Source organism: Elephantulus edwardii, unplaced genomic scaffold (assembly GCF_000299155.1).
Source record: "Elephantulus edwardii isolate Elephantulus edwardi_28Jun2011 unplaced genomic scaffold, EleEdw1.0 scaffold00181, whole genome shotgun sequence".
Classification (NCBI taxonomy): Eukaryota; Metazoa; Chordata; class Mammalia; order Macroscelidea; family Macroscelididae; genus Elephantulus; species Elephantulus edwardii.
The window spans coordinates 6,304,853-6,329,465 of NW_006399931.1; the positions used below are offsets into that span (position 1 = coordinate 6,304,853).

The window sequence follows — 24,613 nt, forward strand, 5'->3', positions numbered from 1 at the left end:
GAAGGGGAAGACCCTGTATGAGGTGGATTGATTCAGTGACTGGGGTAATCGGGATGGGTGTGTTGGAGGCAGTGTGATTGGCAGAGGATAGAGCAGGGTTCAGGGCTGTTGTACATAGGGTCACTATGAGTTGCAAGTGACTCAACGGCACATGACAAGAACAACAACAACAACAACAACAACAACATGCTTTTCTATACAGGGGAAGGGGAATTTTGTATTAAAACAGACTTACCCTATGTGGATATGTGCTCTGCTTAGATTTTGTACACCAGACTTCTTACAGAGTTAAGTGAAGAATATGATTCTGCTCAGATTGTTGTTAAGTGTCATCTAGTCATCTGCGACTCATAGCAATCCCACACCTAACAGCAATGAGCCCTGTCCTATCCTGAGCCAATCTCATTGTCTCTGACGCACTTTCCCCTAATACCACTGTGCCAATCCATCTTGTCTGGCATCTTCTCCTATGTTGTTGTTCCACATCCAAGCATGATGTCCTTCTCCAAGGACTGGTTCCTCTTGGCAACAAGCCCAAAATATGTGAACTGGAGCTTCAAAACCCTTGTCTCCAGACAGCAACTTGGCTTCACTGTCTGCAGGATGGAGCAGATTACAGAATGTAATTTTAATTAAAAATGTTTTTACAGTTTTGTGCTCACTTTGGCAGCACATATACTAAATTTGGAATGATACAGAGAGGATTGGCATGGCCCCTGCACAAGGATGACATGCAAATTCGTGAAGGTAAAAAAATATATTTGTACAGTCTTACAGTTATTATAAATTTGTGGTTATGATGAGGTGAGAGATGTTCACTTTTTTTATAATGTGACATTCTTGCTCCTCACTTTAATTCTTCACTGTAGAATTTTCTGTACTAACGTTACAGTAAGAGGTGAACATTACTGATATTCTAATTGGTATTCAAATTATATACATTCATACAAGTCCCCTTAATGTTTTCTATCTCCTTAAGATGAGTGCGTGTATGTATATATTGTTATTATGTACCATTGACTAAGAACAGACTCCTAGCTGGTCCTCGGATAGGTTTTCAGAGGCAGTAAATTGTAAGACAGGAGATTGCCATCCTTCTTCCACAGAGCTGCTAGTGGATTTGAACTGCCTGCCTTTGGCATTACAGTGCTGCTTCTTACAACTGGGCCACAAGACAGACAGACACACACACACACATATATTTTTGAAGCCCTGGTGATGTAGTGGACTAAATGTTGAGTTTCTAACTGAAACCTTGCGTTTCAAATACACTAGCTGCCCCTCTGGGTGAGAAAGCTGGCTCTTGTAGCAGATAACTGTCTCTGAACCTTCTGGACAGTTCTACTCTTGACCTATGTGGTTGCTGTGAATGAAATATACCCAATATTAGTGGGTTTGGGGGTTTCTATCCATTTCTTAGTCATAAAACTTTTTATCTCATTTTTTTAAAAGGAAAAATTCTTAAAAATCAAGAGAACCTCCTTCAACTTGGATTTAAGCCCCAGGACACTGTCACAATGGAAATCTCATCCACCAACCAAGTGCTGTATCCAATCAAACGGGTGCATGGCCTAAGTAATGGTTCTAAATTCATAACTGTCAGAGTGGAAACTGGTTAGTATCTTGAGATCTTTTTACAGAACGTGTTTTAGCCTCTCCCTGTGGTTGAACTTGGATTTGGTCTTGATTTTATCTCCTCAGGCTTTGAATGCTATGAAGATGTACCTGTTGAGATTGTACAATGTGACTTTCATAAACCTTTTCTTGGTGGATTCAGACATAAGAAAACAAAGACAGAGTATCACAATGCTGGAACACAAACTGTCCCAAAGAAGCTAGAGGAAAAGAAGGATGTGTTTTGCAGGGAGACACAGGTGATAGTTTGTTTTCCTGTGGGATTTTGAAGTCATGGAATGAAAAAAAAAAATCATGATATTCTCTCAACTTTTTTCCAAGTAATTGTATTAAGAGAGTAAAGAAAAATTAAATATGTATGGAAGTATTACCTTCCATTCATTCATATTTATGTACAAATATGTATATGTTATATAATTATGAGGCATACTGAGAAGAATGGGAATCCAGAACACACACTTGTGCTCCTGTGGAAGTTGTACTTGAACCAAGGAACAGCCATTTGAACAGATAGAGGGTACACTGCATAGTCTAAAATCAGGGAAGATGTGCACCATGGTTGTACCCTTTCACCATTTGTTCAGCAAGTAATCAAAGAAGCTGAACTAAAGGAAGAAGAATACGGCTTTAGATTGGCAAGAAGACTTAGCCACAACCTGTGGTATGCAGATGCCACAATCTTATATCCATAATCCCCTTGAAGGAGTTACTGGAAAAGCTCAAAAACCGTAAATGTTCATTAAAATTAATTAATTAATAAAATTTAATATAAAAAAAAGAAAAGCTCAAAGATCATAGTCTTCAGTACAGATTACAGGGGAAGGGAAGGTCCAGTTAGGATTTGATTACATGATTAAAATAATAATATCATACCATTATAATTAACATTATATGACAAAATGTATATGAATGATTGAATGAAAAGAAATGAAAAAGAAACCTTAAATCCTCATAACTGGAATAAGCAACATCGTGATAAGAGAAAAGAGTGAAGTTGAGCAAGATTTCTTTTTACTTGGTTTCACAGTCAGTCAAGAAATCAAAGCCTTAACACTCTGGTTAAATCTATTGTCAAGGGTCTCTTTAAAGTGCTGTAAAGGTAGGATCTCAATTTAAAAACTAAAATGCACTTGACCCAAGACTTAGCATTTTCTGTTTCATCATATGCCTGTGAAAGTTGGACAATGAATAAGGAAGATTGAATAAGGACTGATATCTTTGATTTGTGATATTAGCAAAGAATATTGAATCTGATGTGGACTGCTGAAAGGACAACAAATCTGCCTTGGGAGAAGTGCACCCAGGGTGTTCCTTAGAGGCAAGGGTGCCGAGGCTTCATCTGACACCCTTTGGATGTGTTATCAAGAGGACTCAGTCTCTTAGAAAGGACAGCTTGCTTGGAAAGGTTAAGGGTTAGATAAGGAGAGGAAGAGCCTCAGTGACATGGATCCTCACAGTGACTGCAGCAATGGCCTTGAGCACAGATGACTGAAGGTGGTCAAGGATCAGGCAAGGTTTCTATCTGTTGTTCATTGGGTAGCTATGAATTGGAGTTGACCCAATGGCACTTAACAACAGTGACATCTATGTCTATGATCTATCTATCTACCTACCTACCTACCTACCTACCTATCATCTATCTCTATATCTGTGTATGTATGTATGTATGTATATATGTATCTATCATCTATCTTTATATCTATCATCTATCTCTATATCTGTCTATCTCTACATCTGTCTATCTATCTATCTATCTATCTCTGAACCCAAAACTATTGTCATCAAGTTGACTCCAACTCATCGTAATCCTGCAGGACAAATTAAACTGCTCATAGGATTTCTAAGGTTATACATTTTAGGAAAACAAATGGTCTCGTCTTCCTCTGAGTATCCAAGCCCCTGGCTTGGTTAGCAGTCAGATTCTTTAAGGACAGCTGTACCCACAGGCCTTCCTAGGTTTATATGCCATTACTGTTCGGTGCCATCAAATTGGCTGTGACTCCTGGTGACGCTGTGTACAACACGGCCCATTCTGTGCCATCCTGACGGCTTCAGCCCATTGCTGCTGTCTCTGTGTCAATCCATCTCATTGAAGGTCTTCTCATTTTGCACTGACTCCACTTTACCAGGAACGATGTCTCTTTCCAGGGATTGGCCCTTCATGATAACAAGCCCAATTACTTGCAAAGCGTCACCATCCTCACTTCTGAGGAACATTCTGGCTGTGCTTTTTCCCAAGACAGATTTGGTTGTTTTTGGCAATTCATGGTATATCAGTATTCTTTGCCAAAGGCAAGAAATATTCTTCAGTCTTCCTTATGCATATGATCAATAAAAAATGCCACGAATTGGGTCAGATGCATGACATCTTAAGCCTGAAACTTCCCTCCTTCCCCTTCAGCCCTTGAAAGGTGTCCTTAGCGGCAGAAATGCCCATTGCAATATACTGCTTGGCTTTCTGGCTGCTGCCTGCATGTGTGGTTGATTCTGGATCCAAGTCAAATGAAATCTTTGACGGCTTCACTCTTTTCTTCAACATGTATTGTGATGTTGTTTGTTGGCTTAGTTGTGAGGATTTTTGTTTTCTTGATATAGAGTTCCTACTGAAGACTGTGGTCTTTAAACGTCATCGGTAAGTGCTTCAAGTCTTCTTCACCTTCTGCAAAGCTGTTGCCTGCACAGGGGGTTAATGACTTTTCCCTCCAGTCAGGATGCCTTGTTTCTCTGCCTATAGTTTGGCTTTTTGAGTTATATGCTCAATGTGTGGCTAGACTAGGAATAGTGTTTGTAGCAGATACTCATTTAAATGTTTCTGTTTTTCTTTTAGACAGTTTGTGTGAGGGAAAAATACCAACAAACTGTAAATACAACATCCACACAGATGACTAAAATTGGTGTATATGTATCGAATATGACTGATAAACTGATAGCACCAGGAATATATTTCACAGCGGAAGAGTACCACTTGGAAAGATTAGCAGCGGTAAGAATTTTATTGTGGATGTCTACAAAAATGAAATTTCGCTGCCAACTGCTCTGTGTACCTGTCTGTGTCTATGGATGCGTCTCTAGGCCTCATGAGACTGGAACAGAACAGGTCCTGCCTGGATGTGAGTCACATCTCACTAGTAAATAAAACAGGGCTTGTCTCCAACTTCCTCCTTGAATAAAGAACAAGCCACCTTAACACCCTACATTCTTGGACTACCAGCCAGCCCCGTCTGCTTATATTCTCTTGACTTTATTCACGGCAAAGCTGGTTTTCAGTTTAATACTTAGTATTTATTGATAAATATTTTGCAATTGCATAATATATCATTTAAAAGAAAATGTACTTAACAACTTTGGGGGTTTTGCTTACTGTTCTAACTTTCCCCCTCATATTTCTTGTTTTTTTCCCCTCAACTATAAATCTCTGCTTGAACTGATTCTGACTCAGAGTTCCCAGCAACCGCCTCAGACAGGGTAGAAATAAATACTCTGTAAGGTTTCAAGGATGAAGTCTTTCCAGAAACCAAGTGCTACATCATCCTCCTGTCGATTAGCGGGTGGGTTAGAACTGAAGACCTTTCACTTAGCAGCCAAGCACGTACTTAACCTCTGCACCATGAGGGCTTCTTCCTTGAGCAAACTCTCTAGTCATTTCTTCTGAAATAAGCATGGGAGGTGAGCTATGTAAGTGTTTCCTGACTGACCCCTGATATCTTCATTTTAGTTTGGGTGGTTGTAGAAGCTTAGGTTCAAGCTTGTTTTAAAAAATATTTCCCCCCCTAACTTTGGACTTGTAGTTGCCTAAAGTTCAAATGGTAATTTGATTCTCGTTCTTAGTTTCATTTTTTTTTCCCCTGCCAGAAGCTTTTAGCATTTTCATTTAATCTCTAATATTTTGAAACTCTACTGTGATATATTTGAAACTACATGGACTCTTTCTGTGGAGAACTCGGGTGTGGTTTTGTTGTTGTTGAGTGCCATCGAGTCAGAACCGACCCACTGCGGAGCCTCCGCCGGGTTTTCAGAGGCAGTTAGCCACATGGGAGGAGGACTGCCCAGACTCCCGCGGAGCAGCAGGTGGATTCGAACTGCATGCCTTGGGCATTGCAATAGTTTCTTACCTCTAGGCCACCAGAGCTCACCAGGTCTGCCTTTAGTTTGGGAGCGTATTCTTCTGTTACGTGGCAGGAAGTTTCTCTAACCTGTCTGGTGGAGCTTGTTTGCATAATTTGGAATGTCTGGAGTTCTTGTCTCTTCCAAGTGCTCAGAGTACCAGGGAAGAGCTGCCACCTCAAGGCACTAAGTGGGTATCACGCTTGGAAAAGCAGAGTCAGTGAAGGAGAGGAAGGCCTTGAAAGAGATGGGTTTATAGTGACTACAATAATGGGTTTAAGCAGAAATGGGATTATGAGGATGATGCTGGATAGGACCGGGTTTCACAGGGATTATGGGGTGCTGGGGGATAGGATAGGGTTTCACAGGGATTATGGGATGCTGGGGGATAGGATAGGGTTTCACAGGGATTATGGGGTGCTGGGGGATAGGATAGGGTTTCATAGGGATTATGAGGATACTACAGGATAGGACACGGTTTTGTGCTGTTGTACAGAGTCACTACAAGTCAGAGGCTGGAGAAGGTTGATTCTAGGTTGAGAAATAGTTTTCTGAAGTGTTAATCTCTGGGCTGCTAATGTAAAGCTTGGGGGTTCAAACCTGCCAGCCATTCTGCAGGAGAAAGAGGAGCATCTCCTTTGGTGAAGGTTTACAGCCTCAGAAAACTGTGGAGGGCGGTGAGTCAGAATGGACTCGGCAGCAGTGGGGGTGGGCGTGTTAGCTGCCCCGGTGGCTGCCTTTGAACTTTCTGGCATTGTACTCATTGCCCCCAGGAAGGTGTATTCCCTGACTTTCAAAGTCGAATAGCAGTGATGTTCAGGATATCCGCGCCTTCATGTGAGAGTGTACCGAGACTTTCAGGTCTAGAGGTTAAGTGAGACTCCAGGTGTTGGCGCTTTTTACAGAACTGGAATCCACCCCACTTCTTTTCTTTATAGTTTGATCAAAGAGCTCCAATTGGCTCTTTTAAATTTCTTTCCATTCCATTGCAGGTAATAGTGTTACAGACTTACTATAGGCAATGGCATGCAAAAACCTTGGTAAAGGAGTTAAAAAGGCAGAAAAAGTTGAGAGAGGAGTGGGAACGTCAAGAAGAACTAAGGAAGAAAAGAGAAAAAGAAGAAGCACTGAAAATGGACTATGACCGGAGACATCATCCTAAGACAAAAGAAGATTTTGAACTTCTTTATAATGCACTTGAATGTGAGTTTGACATTGGCTTTGCATAGTATATTCATGTTTGATTTGTTGTTGTTATGTGCCGTGGAGTCTCTGACACAACTGAACTTATTACCCCAGTCACTAAATCAATCCATCTCACTGAGGGTCTTCTGCTCCTTCTCTGTCCCTTCACCCTTTCAAGCATGATGTTCCTCTCCAAGTTCTGATCTCTGTTTGCAATATTCCCAAAGTATGTCAGACGAAGCCTCAGAATCCTTGCCTCCAAGGAGCAGCTTTGTTTCACCCTCTCTGGGATGAACGTGTTTGTTCTAGCAGTCCATGGTATATTCAACACTCTTCTTCAGCACCACAGTTCAAAGGTATCAATTCTCTTTCTATCCTCCCTAATCATTGTCCAACTCTCTGGTGCATTGCAAGCAATTGAAGACTAGGGCCTGGATCAGGTGCATCTTAATCTCCAGTTTGATGTTGTTGCTCTTCCAGGACTCTGGAGAGGTCCCTGACGGCTTGTTGTTGCTTTTAGGTGTTGTCACAGGATAGTGACTCTATGTACAACAGCCCTAAACCCTGCTTTATCCCTTCCCAATATTTTGGTCTCCAACACACCTACTTCATTATGTCAGTGTCAGACAAAGGAGCATCCTGGCTTCACCCTCTTCAGGATGAACTTGCTTGTTCTCCTACCAGTCCATGGTATACTCAACACTCTTCTCCAGCATCACAGCTCAAAGGCATCAACTCTCCTATCCTCCCTAGTCATTGTCCAACTCTCTGATGCCTAACAAGTGATTACAAAGACCATAGCCTGTATCAGATGCACCTTAGTCTCCAGAGTGACACCATTGCTCTTCAGTACTTTGGAGAGGTCCCTAACAGCAGACTTTCCCATGGCAATATGTCTTTTAATTTCCTGGCTACTGGGGCCAAGAGTGTTGACCGTGGAGCCAAGCTGACTAAAGTTGTTAACAATCTCGATCTCTCACCATCTATCCTGATGGTGCCAGTTGGTCCAGTGGTGAGAATCTTTGTCTTCTTGACAATGAGCCTCAATCCATACAGAAGGCTGCAGTCCTTGACCCTCTGCAGCAAGCGCTTCAGGTCTTCCTCAGTTTCAGCAAGCAGAGTTGTGTTATCTGCATAATGCAGGTTGTTGATGAGTCTACCTCCAATCCTGATGCCACACTTCTCCTCATAGAGCCCAGCCTCCTGGATAATCTGTTCTGCATACAGGTTGAAAAGGTATGGAGACAGGACACATCCCCGGAATACACCCTTCCCAATTTTGAACCATGCAGTGTTTCCTTGCTATGTTCTGACGACAGCCTCCTGCTCCAAGGATAGGTTTTGCATAAGCACAATCAAGTGTTCTGGGATTCCTATTCTTCTCAGAGTTATCCATATAAAAGAAAATATTTGTCTATTTTAAGAAGATGTCTTGGAAATTTGGATTAGTGTACTCAAACTAATTTCTTACATTCAGTATAAGAATGAAGGGTGCAGTGAAACTGGATATACTTTTTCTATTATTGATGACTAGATAAAGAGTATATAACTAGCTAAATTAACTCATTGCTGTGGAATCAAAACCAACTCATAACTAACCTCCAGTGAGTTTTCTTATGAATCACATGGTAGGACACAACCCATTTTTCTCAGCGCAACAGGTGGATTTAAACTGCCTGCGTTAGTGTTGGCAGTAGAACACCTTACTATTGGATTAATGGGCTCCCTTCATGATTGATATAGAAGAAAACAAATTTCTGAAGAGACTTCTCTTAGCTCCACACCAGCCCTAAAATTGTACATGAAAACTCTACCATAATCATTTCTAAGTTCTATTTTATTATTGTTAAAATTTCTGGTTCACCTCCTCAATAATTTGAATTGTCCCTCAAGTTAATCCTTTCCAAACTCAGGCTTTAAAACTACTGCCCTCTTGTGGCTCATAGTGACAGTTGCCTAATTTGCACGAGTTTTACAACCTGAAACTTTTTTCTTCTAAATCACTCCTCTGCTTCAGTAACTAAAGAGAAACTGAAATCAGTTTATGACAATAACTTTAACTGGGTAATAGGTCACAGTCAAGACTATTCCTAGGCAGCACATTGTTTGATTTTTGTCTCTTTAAAAATCTTTAAATTTGTGTATTAAATGTAATTTCTGTTGTTAACCTGAAGTCTGTCATTAAAGCGAATAGTTGAACACAGTAGGCGCTAAGTACTTCATCTCATGTATTTTGCACATCTAAGCAGGAAAGACTAGTCCCTGGAAAAGGAAGTAATGCTCAATAAAGGGGAGGGCCCCAGATTTGGGGCAAAACATCCTAAAATGTGGGAGAAGTAAGTAGTCATGTAGATGCCAGGTACCATTCCACCTCAGCTTGCTCATTTTTATTAGGAAAATAGAGTGCGGAGGGAAGGAGAAGTTAAAGGACTCAGTGTTGGGTTCTTGAAAGTGAAAATAAAGAAAACCCTTTATGAATTGAGACTGTCAGTGTTAGCAGTTATAAATGGGATGCTGTTTGGTTAATTCATTATGTTGTCCTTCTTTTGTTAAATTAACCACATTCTCTTGGCTTCTGAATAACCCTTTTATGATTGTCATGTTTCAGAAAGGCTGTGAATATTACAACTACATATCGTTTCAAAGCAGTTGTGTTTTCTGGTTACTGTATTCTGTGTTGCTTATTTGTGTGATCCAAATTCTCTTTTAATTACATGAACTATGATGCTGTTGTTGGTGATGTGTCATCAGGCTGACTGTAATAACAACTCTGTGAATAACAGATCAGACCCTCGCCTTATCCTGCGCCATCGTCAAGCCCATCGGAGTCACGTGCCAGTCCATCTCATTAAGGGTCTTCCTCTCTTTCTCTGATCCTCCACTGTTCCGTGCATGCTGTCTGTTTTCAAAGAGTGGCCTCCTCTGACAACGTACCCAAAGTATGTGAGATGAAGTTTCACTATCCTTGTCTCTAAGGAGTAATCTGGGTACACTTCCTCCAAGACAGACCTGTCTATTTTTCTCTTTTCATCCTTATTCAGTGTCCAACTTTCAGATGCATAGGCAGTAATTGAAAATACTGTGGCTTGGATCAGGCACACTCTAGTCTTTAAAGTGATATCCTTGCTCTTTGGGACTTTGGAGGTCTATAGCGACCAATTCTCCCAGTGCCACACGTCTTTTGATTTGTTGTATGACTATTAAAATGTTTATTTCACTATTATTTGAATGAACACAAATCGTCTTGATTTTTCATTCACTTACATACACTGTTTTAGAAAATTGATTGTAATTAATCGATTACAATATCAAATAATTTCCTTATTGTATATTGCTCATCCCTTCACCTAATTCAGTAAGTGGTTAGTCCCTGAAGAACTGCACTTTTAGCCTGAAGACCTTTCCTCTCTGTTGGTTCAATCCATCAGCCACTCCCAGAGAGAAAGATGGATGATCTCTGCTCGTGGATTTACAACCTCCAGAAACTAGCTGAACTGTCAGCTCTGAGTGGCTTCTACCTTAATAGCAGTGACTTGACTGATGATTATATAGTTATTCATTCTTATTCCCCTCCCTTCCTTCCCATCCCCAGTAACTGCCTAAGAATGCATCTATCTGTATGCAAACCTTTGCTTACTTTTTTATAATAGAATATTTAAAGAGATTATATATACAGTACATTCACACAATGCAGGACTACGTAACTCTAAACCAAAGAATTTGCCAAACACTGCATAACATGGATGCATCTAGAAAAAATGATGCTGGATGGCATAAGGCAATCACAAAGGTGGTGGTGGTGGTTGTTGTTAGGTGCCATCGAGTCGTTTGCTACTCATAGCAACCCTATGTACAAGAGCTCTAAACGCCGTTCTATCCTGTGCCAACCTAGCCATCTCAAACGCACTTATTCCTACCACTCCAGTCACAGAATCAATCCATCTCATCAAAGGTCTTCCTCTCCTTCACCGCCCCTCCACTCTGCCAAATGTGATGTCCCTCTCCAAGGACCAGTCCCTCCTTGCAACATGCCCAAAGTATGTCAGACGAAGCTTCAGAATCCTTGACTCCAAAGGAGCATTCCGCCTTCACCTTCTCCAGGACAAACCTCTTCTAGCAGTTCATGGTATATTCAACACTCTTCTCCAGCACACAGCTCAAAGGCATCAATTCTCTTTCTCTCAACCCTATTCACTGTCCAGCTCTCTGATGCATAGCACGTAATTGCGAAGACTACAGCCCGGATCAGGCTCACCTTAGTCTCCAGCCTGATGTCGTTGCTCTTCAGTACTCTTGAGAGCTCCCTCACAGCGACCTTCCTAATACAATTCGTCTCTTGATTTCCTGGCTGCTGTTACCAATAGTATTTATTGTGGAGCCAAGCAAACTAAAACTGTTCACTATCTCAATCTCTTCACCATCCATACTGATGCTGCCAATTGGCCCAGTGGTGAGAATCTTTGTTTTCTTGATATTGAGCTTCAATTCATGTTCAATCTTCAATTGAAGACTGTAGTCCTTGACCTTCTGCAGCAAGCGCTTCAGGTCCTCCTCAGTTTCAGCAAGCAGTGTTGTGTTATCTGCGTAACACAGGTTGTTGATGACTCTTCCACCAATCCTGATGCCACATTCCTCTTTGTACAGCCCAGCGTCTCAGATGATCTGTTCTGTATACAGATTGAAAAGGTATGGAGACAAAATACATCCCTGACGAACCCCCTTCTTGATTTTGAACCATGTAGTGTCTCCTTGCTCTGTTCTGACGACTGCCTCTTGGTCCAAGTATAGGTTTCACAAAGGACGAATACTATATAAGACAATGACTACAGCATTCTTTGTGGTTATGTAGACATAATTTCTTATCTAGAGCTCTAGTGGCCTAGTGTTAAGAAGCCGGTGCTGCAATAGTCTTTGTACTTGGTTCAAATCCACCAGCCGCTTCGCAGGAGAAGGATGGGCACTCTCCTCTCATGTGACTTACTGTCTCTGGAAGATCACTCGATGGTCACCTGTGGGTTGGTTATGACTTGATGGTACCCAGCAACAACAACAATCAAATTGGAATTGAACATTGTGCCTTGTGTGAGATGAATTTTGGCATTTGTTCCCTAAGGATATCCTGGAGACATTTCCTTGCTTTTTCTTGCTGGCAATTTCTATACCACCTCTGTCACTGAGGTTTCCTTGACTGTGTGGGTCCGTGGTGGGATGGTTATTCTATTCATCTCTTTGACTCTGTTTTATTGCTTTTGATTTTACTTGCTATTAAATAAGTTCTGAAACATATTTACACCTAATGCTTTATTACTGTATCTTTGTGACAATAAATAATTGGTAGATTAAGTGCCCCTGGTTTGATTATCTTCTTCCTATATTTTTTTGGAAAGAGTATTCTTGGTCTTGGGGAGACTTCTAGCAGTGTCATCCATACCAAGTTATAATGCTAACCTAAAAGTCGAGTAGTTTGTGGTCTGGCAGGCAGTTTAATCTACCAGCAGCATCTCTGAGAGATGGATGATCTTCTCCCACGTGATTGACAGCTCTAAACCCCCGGCAATGAGAGAGAGTCTTGATCTTTATGCTTTCATAGATGTTTTAGTACTGCCTTTCAATATTCATAAAAAACTATTAGCCCTTAACTGGAATTTAATAATTTGTAATTAATTTGTACAAAATTGGCATCCTTATTATGTTGAATCTTCTTATTCAACCACATGATTTACATCTCCAGTCATTCATAGCCATTGTTAGTGTGCCTTTTCAATTATTGTTGTTATTATGTGTCTTGGAGTCGCCTATGACTCATAGTGATTCTATGTACAAAAGCTCTGAACCCTTCCCTGTCCTGAGCCAGTCTCACTGACTCCAACACACCTAACGCCATTGCCATAGTCATTCTATCAATCTCATCTGGGGTCTTCCTCTCATGTGCTGTCCTTCTACCCACTTCCATGCATGACAGCCTTCTCCAGGAATCACTACCTCCTGGACACTTGCCCAAGTATGTGAGACAGAGCTTCAAAATCCTAGCCGCCAATGAGAAACTTGGTTTCACCCTCTCTGGGACAGACCTGTTCGTTTTATAATTTTGTCCATAAAGGACTTTACTTCCTTGTGTTTTGTTTGTGTCATTCTTAGGGATAGATTTAAAAATGAAAATTTCTGTTTTAGTTTTTAAATATATTGGTTTCAGAAGTGTAGTAGATTTTTAAAAGTAACCTTTCTTTTGATTTGTAATAATTTGCTTATTATGTTCTCAAGTGCAGACAATGATATAATAATTAGTGATTAATTCTTATTTCTTTTTTCTTGGCTGCTGGGCTGCTGTTGGCTCGTGATAGTGGCCCTGGTTTCTGTTGCGAGGAATAAGGTTTTATCCTCAGGAATATTTATGATCAGTTTTTGATTGATAATTTTATTAGCGTAAGAAAGCTCTCTTCTACATGGTTTGCGGAGAGATTTCTTTGATTGGTTTCTTGTTTGTTTTTCATGGTTGTTGAATATAATCACATCTTTTCCTGCATCGATTGAGATAATTATATCATTGTTATTCATTTAAAATGATAATACACTGAATTACATTGTTTTATTTTTAAACGCTAAGCCATTCTTTCATTTCAAATTCAATTTTATTTCGATGTGCATTTCTTAATGTCTTTCTGGATTCGGTCTGTTCACATTGTATTGGTATTTGACATCTATATTTCTCAGCGAGATTGGCTTGTGTGTTTTCTTTCCCATGCTGACCTTGTCTGCTTTTGGGGGCAAGGTTAAATTAGCCTCCTAAAATGAGTGGGGAAGCATTCTCTTTTTCTTTTCCTTCTTCCTTGGGAAAAAGATTTAAAGTAGAAGAAGCATCTGAGCAGTACTTGTCATTTTAATTTTTTTCTCTTTATTGATGTCACCGGCTTTGTGAATATTTGGTAGAAATAGCCTTGGACACTATTCTGACTTGCTACTTATTATTTAGTGAATTTCTTATTTTTGGCATCTGCATATTGCCTTCTTGGTTTGTATATGTTACTGTCTCTCACTTATAAGGACATTTTTGATAGCATATATGGGCTGCATGGATAATTCTGGCTAATTTCTTTGCTTCAAATCCCTCATTTAATGAGACCTTTTTCTGTTTTGTTTTTTTTTTAATATTTGCAAGTTCTGGGGATTGAGAAATAGTATATCTTTAGAAGATAATTTTTCATTCTCTCACTGTATCTTGAATTTTTCCAGCAATACTTTGTAGATAGTTTTTAGCATAGTCCTTTTGTAGCCTTTGTCAGACTTAGTCCTCAATATTTTATAATTTTTATGACATTTTAAATGGCAATTTTGTCCTTTTTTACAAATTTACTTTCTAATTGTTGCTGAACATTGAGTTAATGTTTATATATTGATCTTGTATTCTGCTAAACTTACTAGTTCTAGTCCCTTCCCTTATTTTATTATACTTGCTAGGATGGGCAACACAACGTAGAACAGCATTGGTAAGATAAATATTCTTAAGATTGGTTCCTTGTGTTGTTGTTATGTGGCATTGAGTTGACCAGGACTCATAACGACCCTGCGAAAGGTGGTTCTGAGCCTTGACCTATCCTGAGCCTACTTCTCCGTCACCAATGCACTTGGCCTCATTTTCACAGTCACTGTGTCAATCCATTTCTTCCAGTTTCTTCCTATCTTGTGTTGACCTTCTACCCTTCTAAGCATGATGTCCTTCTCCAAGATATGGTCATTCCTAACAAGGTGCCCCCAAAATGTGAGAAGTTTCAAAATCCATGCCTCCAAGGATCAACCTGGCTTCAGTCTCTCTAGGACAGACTTAGATCTGTTTTCTTGGTGGTCCATGATATGTTCAGTGCTCTTCTCCATAACCCCAACACAAAGGCATCACTTCTTCTGACATCCTTATTTATTGTCCAGCTCTAAGATACATAACAATTAAGAAGACCATGGCTTGGATCACATGCACCTTAGTATTCAGACTAACATCTTTGCTCTTTAATACTCTGGAGAAGTTCTTGACAGTAGATTTTCCCAATGCAACTCGTCTCTTGATTTCTTGAGTGCTAGTGCCAAGGGTTTTGATTATGGATTGGAGCAAGATGAAATTGTTTAACAACTTCAGTCTTTTCTCCATCTGTCATGATGCTGCCTGTTGGGCCAGTGGTAAGGATTTTTGTTTTCCTCAGATGTCATCGATATTGAAGGCTACAGTCCTCGATCTGCACCAAGCACCTCAGGTCCTCTTCAGTTTCAGTGATCAAAGTTGTATCATTTGCATAACACAGGCTGCTGCTGAGTCTTCCTCCAGACTAGATACCACGTTCTTCTTCATGAAGTCCAGCTTCTCAAATAACCTGTTCAGCAAATAGGTTAAAAAAGGTATGGAGAAAGGATACATCCCTGACTCACTCCTTTCTTGATTTGAACCATGCAGTGTTCCCTTGCTTTGTTCAGACAATAGCTTCTTGGTCTCAGAATTTTTTCCAGTTTCTTGCATTTCCTTTCCCACCCGCCACCTTCACTCCCCCGGTAAACTCATGGGATTTTTCCTTTTCTGTAAGCAGAGCTCTGCTTGAGAAAAGTGTGTTATATTTTTAAGCTGTTTAATGATGGAGGCATATTTCCAGGATATAAATAATATTTTCTGTTTTAATATTGAGCAATAGGGATACCACTGGTCATTGATTTTCCACTGTGTTTTATGTTATTCTGGGGGCAAAGGATGCAGAAAGGATTTTGGGTATATCCTTCATGGACAAAACTATTAAGATATGCTCACCAAGGGATATGTTGTTTTACATTCGCATCTGATCAACTCATATCTGCTTAAGGCTAGTAAGTGCCTATGTTGTGGCTGTGTGTGCACCTTCTCTTTCACTGCATTTCAAAGAAATTCAGTGATTTATTTCGCTCTCTACCAATGACTGGAGCACATGGAAATGAAGGTTTAGAAATGGATTAAACATAAGCACAATTTATCATTTTGCCAGGTTCAGAAAATTCTGCTCTGGTCTGCTAATATCTTCCATTAAGATTAAGAGCAGAGAGCATTAGTTACAGCATATGGTTTAAGACAAAAATGTCATCCCAGGCATAATCTACTAATTACTTGATTGATGATGAGCTTTCATTACAAATAGCCTGCAAATCACTTCAGAATCCCTGTTCCCAGCTTCCGGAGAGTGTGGTTCTGATTAGGGCCCTCTGTGGGGACTTCATGGCACCAGCCTTTGCAGTTGGCTCTGTAACACCTTAGTGGCCTACAGACAGTGATGACCCAGGAGAGACTTCCAACTCACTCTACCACTTGCCATGACACTTGTAATAACACAATAATATAAACAGAAATGTATGCTTAAATTTTTTCAGAAGCGTCCCAAGGCCTAATGCAGTTCACAGGGGTCCTGAGGGAGCATGTGCTTCTCTTCCTGACTTTCCACCTCTCAGGAGAGCAGTGTGGTCTTGATAGAGCAAAAAAGCTAATTAACTGGCAGGATATTTGCATACAGTACTTAGGGTAGTGTCTTACACAAAGACTCTGTCTCTGGAGTACTGAAGAGCAGGACATCAGTCTGGAGATGAAGGTGTGTCTGATCCAGTAGCCCATGGTCTTTGCAATTACTTGCTATACATCTGAGAGCTGGACAATAACTGAGGATGATAGAAGAAGGGTTGATGCCTTTGAGTTGTGGTGCTGGACAAAGTGTTGAACATATTGTGTGGACTGTCAGGAGAACAAACAGGTCTGTTCTGGAGAGGATGAAACCAGGCTGCTTCCTGGAGGATTTTGAGGCTCTGTCCCACATACTACGGGCATGTGGTGAGAAGGGAACAGTCCTTGGAGAAGGACATCATGCTTGGAAGAGTGGAGGGACAGCACAGGAAAGGAAGACCCAGGATGACATGGATTGACCCAGTGACTTGGAGAAATGGGATTAGATCTGTTTGAGATGATGAGATTGTCTCAGGACAGGGCAGGTTTCAGAGTTAGTGTACATAGGGTTTCTGTGAATTGCAGGTGACCCAATGGCACGTAACAACAATAACAACACATGATAAGTGCTAATTGGAAAGGACTCCACAGTTATTTTTATTGAGTCTTTTCAGATTTGAAAGAAGGTCTGGTGGTGCAGTGTGTTATGTGCTGGGCTGCTGACCTATGTCAGCAGGCCAGTCCAATCCACAGGCTGTTTCCTTAGGGAATGATGGGCAGTCTTCTTGTGTTGAGATTTGCAGCGAGTTGGGAGTCAGAATCAACCCACTGGTGTCAGACTTAGGTTTTGGTTTTCTTCAAAAGTGAAGTGACCTTTACTATTATTTTGCCTTTTTAACAAGTATTTATTACAGCTGTTTTGTATAAGGTAATTGTGAATAGTAGGCACTTGGGCAGAAAAACCAAGTCACATTCACAATGATTGCTGTTGCTATGTCCCGTTAAGTAGAACTGACTCATAGTTGAGCCTCTAGTGAGTTTTCAGAGGCTCTAAATCACATGGGAAGATATTGCCCATTTTTCAACTAAGGAGCAACTGGGGGATTTGAACCTCAGACCTTTGTGTTGGCAGCACAATTCCTTACTGCTCAGCCGCTAGAGATTGTAGTACAAGGGGAATGAAGTGTTAAATGTTAATCAGAGGGGAATAATAGATCGCTTTGACTCCTACATAGGTGTTGAGACGTTGTTAGATAAAACTTCTAAAGGTGTGTAGGATTTTTCACTTTGACAATGAAGTCTTTGTGAATGTGACCTCTCTAATTAGAGTGCCAGTGCTTTTCATCATAGTGGGAAACTTTATTACCATTGAGAGAGATCCAGAGATCCAGGGCTCTGTGTCCACAGCTAAGCAATGTCTGAATCGAACTTCCTTTTCAGTCTCAGATAATGGGCTGGCGGCAGTGTGGTGTGAGTGTTTTATTGAAAATGCAACACTGATGTAGAACCCCTCACCTACATGACCAAGTTCATGGTTCTACAGAAGCCATCGCCTCCTCATGCCTCCACAGCTGCATCTCTCAAGAGTTCTTACACTGAGCTGTTTGTGGAGCTTCCTGAACTGGTTGTGTATATTATTATACCCTTCACATAGAATATTCTTTATTACCTGGATAACTTGAATTAAGCAAAGGGGTCTTCTTCAGGAAACCTGTTCTGTTCACAAGGTTTTGGTTCACAGCTCCTCCTTGCCCCTTGACTTTCCGCATACCTCTCTCTTCGCTGTTCACCTTTGTATCTGTGGCACCTGAAAGACATTTGTTCATTATGCCTATTGTATATTTGTTGAATCAATTTCTAATCCTTTGTTTTGCTCTGACTTGTGTGAACTTTGTTTTCTGACTCTAATCATTACCTTCTGATCTCAAGGGGCTTTGATTTTTGGCTTCTAGAGACCAGATGAGTCTAGTTTATCAGCACATCTGACCCTGGGTTTTTGCTGTAAGTTTGGATTAGCTTTCTCTATTCCGTCTCGTAGTCTGCAATGCAATTTGAAAACACAGATGCATGGAAACTTCCAGTTTGTGTACCATAGTGGATATTCTGCTGCCCTTTACTTGGAAATTCCAATCTTAGATCTCAGAAATTTAAATAATAATATGACCTTTAAATATTAGTCTGGTCAGACCCCAGAAATTACATCCCAACGAGAGAGGTTAAGGAAATGAAATGAAAATACTTTTCCAAATGAACCAATCCTTTTAATATTTTTTAAAATATTTTTTCTTTTTAAAAATCTTTTTAATATACTTTGTTGAAAAAAATACTGTTGGTTATTGACATCTCATTACTTCCCCCCTAATTGTGTTATTTCTTAGAAAACATACATTTTGTGAAAGGACGCAAAATCTCATTTTTCCTCACACAATGTCTTTTCTGTATAACTCGAAGCTGTCAGATCAGATACAAAATCAGCTTTGTCCAGCAATTCTTGCAGTTTCGCTTTTCCACTCCTTATTATTAACAGTTGAAAAGCAAAGAAACACACAAAAACCTACCTCACTGCCTTCAAGTCGGAACTGCTTTCTTATTAACCCTTGAGTAAGCTTCTGGACACTATAAGCTGCCTGGGGGGAGAAAGTCCATCTCTCTTTCCTGGAACCACTGGTGAATTTGGACCACCAGGGAAGCACCATTTTTGGGGTGAGTAGTGCAACTTCCTTTAGATCACCCCACCATTGCTCCCTTACTGTTAGTTAAGCCACCGTCTGCTGCCATGTCCTGTCCTGGACTTTAAACCCCCAGGGACGTTGCTCACCTAACAGAGAATTTTATTTAAGACCCATTCTTTTCTGGTGGCCTATGTCAACCCAAAGGCATGCACTTCAAATCCTCCAGGTGCTCTGTGGGAGAATGTGATTTACAATCGATAAAAATCTACTGGAGGGTCAGCTATGAGTTGTCCTGACTCAACTTTTGAGTTGAATCAGTAGGGAGTTGTGCTGCTAACCCCAAACCCCACACCTTTCTGGTCATTTGAATCCATCAGCAGCTCTACGGTAGAAAAACAGATCTTTTTCAGTCTAGAAAACCCAGTGGAGGCCAGTTATGAGTCACTTTGCACTCGATGGCACAGAGTTTGAGGGTTTTGTTGTTGTGTGGCTTTTTGTTTTAAATCTTTTCATCCATAATACATTGGTTAGGTTGTTTACTTTTTCAAAGCTAAACTAATACTCTAGCTCTGGTGGCCTAGTGGTAAGGAGTTACGCATGTTGCCAATTTCAAAGGCACTAACTGCTCCACAGGATAAAGACAGGCAATCCCCTCCGGTGTAATCAGCTAAGAGTTGATTTCAACTCAACAGCACATAACAACAACAACAATCTAACCCAGGAAGTTCTGATGGCTTAGTGGATAAGGAGTTACACCACCAACCCCAAACCAGATGGTTCAGAATCACCCGCTGCCCTATAAAAGGAAGATGGGAAATTTCTTGTGTGATTTACAGCTTCTGAAAACCCACGGACAGGGTCAGCTATTCTTACTGGAGGGCATATAAGAACCACAATAACCAAAAGGTAAACTGCAAAACTAACCATATTTTCCAGTAGAGGACTTGAAGACCTTAATAAAGAGAGACTATAGTCATACTTCACATATAGGGATATGAATGTGCTTGAGTTCACACTCATAGGAATAGCTCCGGACTCGCCCAGGACTTTAATATTGATCTGGGAGAGTACTAGATTGCTCCTGGAGGCTGCCAGAATATCTTTAATAATATCCTCATGGCCAAAATTTATTACAGGTTCCAAAGGTTTCTAATGTAAAACTGGCAAGTGGAATAGGTTTAACTAACTATCATTCAACTTTTATTTGCTTCTTGGAAACATCCGTATTATCCCAGAAGGCAAATCTTCTCAGTTGTTTTTTCACAAGCAGACAATTTTTCTCATCTATGTACAGCTTTATAGTATATGAATTTTGTCACTTTTTTAAAAAAAGTTCTCTTGGTTGGTAAAATTACCCTTAAATGATAAACTCATCAATCATGGAGTTTCTTGACTTGCAAACATAATTTAGGTCTTGAATTTACAGTCCTTTCACTGAACATAATTTAGCCCTTAAATTTACAATTCGTCTTGCTGGCCAGACTGAGCAGTACAGGATCTGAATAATGCATTCCTGGTAAAGGACAGAGTGGATTCTCATAAAGAACGTGACTGCTAAGTCCTTGACCAGATCAGGATGATTTTAAATTAAAATTTGAGAGAAGAAATACTGTAATAAAAGAGTAAAACTGGGCACCCTGAAAGGCAGTGGTTATAACGGAGGAGACGGTGAAATAGAACTTAACGGATTCAGATATTTATCCTCCAGTACAGAGACTGGTGCTAAAGTAAACCTTAATTTTTAATAAAAGAAGGCAAACACAATTTCTAATTATATACATTATATATAACTGCAATATGTTCTGATGTATCCCTGCAACTTAATAAAAAGGTAATTGTGTCTAGGATATGGCAGCAGAAGAGTGTATTTTAATTAAATAGAGTTCTATCTAATTTAAGCAACAGGGAAGTAATCCTTTGTCAAGAAGCATCTCCCCAAAGGAAGTCTTTCAACCTAATGGTGGAAAGTCTTTGGCTTTTAAGTGGAGGCGAATGGAAAGAGAAGGAGGAATTCTGCCCTTGTGGGATATTATACAATCCTAACTCAGAAGTGTGAAAATGCTCTTTACCTCAAGACCAGACAATGTTTTTACTCTTTCCTACAAGAACAAACAAAATTAACAAACACACAAAATTAACACCTGTTGCCATTTTTTTTTAACATTGACTTACCAACTTTTCTTTTTCTTAGTTAAAAGAAGGAAATGTACACATTTTTGTATACAATACTGACCTGTTGCCGGCTTGTTGACTGACTCCTGGTGACCCTTTGTGTGTTGATCCTACCCGTGCACATGGGGACTAGATCAGCGGCCTTTGTTTCAAGATCCTTCTGGGAACACTCACACCATCAGCCTTTCTGCTGACAGCCAAGCTTGTTAACTGTTCACGCCACCTTGCCTAATGGGTAGGGAGTTGCACTGCCAACTCAAAGGCAGCTGGTTCCAATCCATCAGCTGCTCCATGAAAGACAGCTGAGCAATCTCCTCCAATGAAATTTATAGCCTCTGAAAACCTGCTGGAGAGGCCAGCTGTGGTTGGTTCCGACTCCATGGCAGTGAGCCGGTCAGTCAGTTGTTGATACTTGATCCCTTTGGAAATTGAGAGGGAGGTGAAGAGGATTGGTTACATCTCTGAGAAAGTCTCAGCAGGGCCAGCAAGCACTTCTGTTGCAACAATTGGCCACAGGACTCTGTGACCACAGGGCAGACACAACTGTGCCCCAGTTTTTGATATTCCACACCTGAGTGAGTGTTTGGTGAGGGGACTGCGGCTTCTGCTCCAACCTAGTGGAGGATCTGAAGTTTGCAGCTGGGGCTGTCAGCTACCTGCCCTTCTCGCCTCAGACTAATGCTTGACGTGAGATCTGAGGAGAATCGGCTCACAGTAGTCACAACAGCCATGAAACCAGACACAAAAGGGCAGTTAGGCTTGAAACAGATGAGAGAGACAACTGTTTAAGAGGGATATATGAATGGGTATTCTTGTATTACAGAAGTCCCGAGTGAAGGCTGTGCAGTGGAGTGAACTTGGGGAAGGGATTGCATAACAATGAAAGAGTTTTTCTTTTCAAGGAGAAGAGAGATTTGGGGAGGTGGGAGTGGACAGGGAGAAAAGTGCAACAATGAATGACTGGAAACCCTGTCTCTGTAAACTTTCATTAAAATTAATAAAAAAAAAAAGAAGCTGGCAAAAAAAAGAAGGAAGTAGCTGGCAGGAAAAACAAAAACAAAAGGGCAATTATGGTAAAAGCCACTAATACAAGAAACTAAGAAATAGCTGGCTTATACATAGGAGTCAGTTTTGTAGGGTTCCCAGGGATGAGACAGGAGAGAGAAGGAAGTAAAAACAAAAATAACTGAAGGGAAAGGCAACGTACAGTAAGAGTTTGACTAGACGTTGCATTACATTGAATTAATCAATTGTAATTAATGTTATAAAACCAAATGTCCATGGATGATTGAGTGACTAGAAAATGAATATGATTTGTAAACTTTCACAAAAAAGTCACTTTCAAAATAAAATAATAATAATAATAATAATAATAATGTAACGTAAATAACAACAATCCCAAGCTAGATATTTGTGTTTCAGGCTTCTGAGGGTCTTCAGGTGCTGATTTGCTGGGGAAATGAGCTTGCTTTCTGGGGACATCATTTTACCCCTGGCTTCTCCTGCTTGACTCTACATCCATGGCTTTAAGTCTCTCATTTCCCATTTTGTTCCCCTAAAAATCAGATATAAATATAATTCTATTTATGTTCAATACTATTTAAAATGTTACCAATGATGGGGAAATGACGGGTGGGGACCCCCAAACACTGTAAATGTGAGAACGTGAAAAGTCACGAGGATTTCACACTGTTTTTCTAGTCTGGCATCATGAACAGAAGCAGTACATTGACCAGCTTTTCACTGGAGCCGAGAGGAAGGCAGCTCTGTGCGAACTTCTGGAAAAGGAGACGCAGATAATTTCTTCTGTCGGGAGACACAGGCACAAGGCAAATCAGGAGAACCAGGAAGCCTCGGTACAAGCTTTCCTGGAGAAGGTGAGTACAGCAAGAGCGATTGAAATATGACTGTACCCCCAGTTTTAAAACCTACAGTAATGAACTCAAGGAGAGACTTGCATTTTAAGAGATGGCCTGCACTTTGTTTAGCATTTTGGTGTGATATGTGTCTTTAAATTCTACATTTTTTCATTTCTTTCCTACTGATAATGGCTTTAGATTTTAGCTGCAATCTAGAATAGAGATTATTATTATTTTTTTAGAATAGAGATTATTATTCCATAAATCAGATATAAAATCAGAATAAGCCCATTTATGATGTGACAGGAAAACAAAAAGCCTGGCACCACGTGGCTAACCCTCCAGTAAGTCTTCAGAGGCAATAAATTGCAAGGGAGGAGAGTGTCCATCTTTCTCCTGTGGAGCTGTGGGTGGATTCGAACCACGGACCTTTGAGTTGACAGCAAGCTCCTGACCACTAGGCCACCAGAGGTCCTCTGAATGAAGATCAGCAAAGGATGTGGAATCAACACATTCATAACTAAAGGAATTCAGCTATGAAAGACACGAGGGAGGAAACCTTATGAATCTATTTGTGTAGATTTAGGTTGGCTCCTAAAATTGGATAATTACTACACCCCAAGGAACTGCAGAGTATGAAAGTCGTACTTCTCGGTGAGTCCATGATACCCTGATACCTGAAGGGAATAGCTGTAAAACCTGTGCTTTTGCCTGTGTTCTTTGGGTCATTCAATGGAAATTTCTGGAAAATTTCAAAAGGGTTTGTGATTATTGAAAGCATACGATTAAGGGGAAAAAATGAAAATAATTACCTTTTTTGTGTGTATAGTGAAGCTGCCTGTTTGATATTGAAGAACCTGTTTCCATAGTGACCAATTTCCTTTTATAAACCCATCTCTCCAAACAATTAAAAGCCAATCCAGTCAAAAGAAGAAAAGGGATACAGTTCTCTAAGATATTAACCTGTTGTTATTCTAGTCTGGTGAATCTTATCTGAAAACATTTGTTTTTGATGCTATAAATGGTCCCCTCGCCTCCTGTACACTAGCTTATTGGACATCCATCTGCTCAGTGGAACTCCGACTTGCTTCTTGGAGCCCCCTCCTGTTACAGGCCAGTTCTTCGCTAGGAACTTCAAATCATGCATCCAGGGATTTCTCTGTGATGTCCCAAGAGAGGACCTCATGTTGACATGCCAGCCCCTTCAGTCATCATCGTGTCATTCTTTCTTTGCCCTCACCCCCAGACAGATCCTGTCCTGTCACACTCATGTGACTTATCTCTGTGGTTGGCCGCACACACCCTATGGACTCACCATCAGAGCGCCCCATGGCCTGTCTACATTCATAGAGTTCGCCATCTATGCAGTTGCTCCAGAAAAAAAGAAGTCTGGATGCATTTGGGTTGATCGCCGCAATTAACTTCTTTTTTGGGTCTATCAGTGCTCTTCAGTTCTACATCAAGCCACCAAATTGCTTGTTGCATTGATTTGCTAGCTCATTAGTTCTTTGTTGTTGTTGTTGTGGTGGTGGTGGTGGTGCAACTCCAAG

General features: G+C 40.5%; 1 protein-coding gene across 1 annotated transcript in view; it reads left to right on the forward strand.

Annotated features, from left to right (window-relative positions):
* Window positions 1-23,081, forward strand: part of LOC102871543 (IQ and ubiquitin-like domain-containing protein-like) — a gene marked incomplete at its 3' end in the record, with an annotated part of 35,602 nt that extends 12,521 nt beyond the window's left edge. Inside the window, exons 3-7 of the mRNA XM_006896099.1 lie at window positions 1,453-1,614; window positions 1,702-1,874; window positions 4,463-4,618; window positions 6,732-6,942; window positions 22,906-23,081. Of these exons, the coding sequence (XP_006896161.1) occupies window positions 1,453-1,614; window positions 1,702-1,874; window positions 4,463-4,618; window positions 6,732-6,942; window positions 22,906-23,081 (878 nt within the window). The remainder of the gene's footprint in view (window positions 1-1,452; window positions 1,615-1,701; window positions 1,875-4,462; window positions 4,619-6,731; window positions 6,943-22,905) is intronic.
* Between the last annotated feature and the right edge of the window lie 1,532 nt (window positions 23,082-24,613).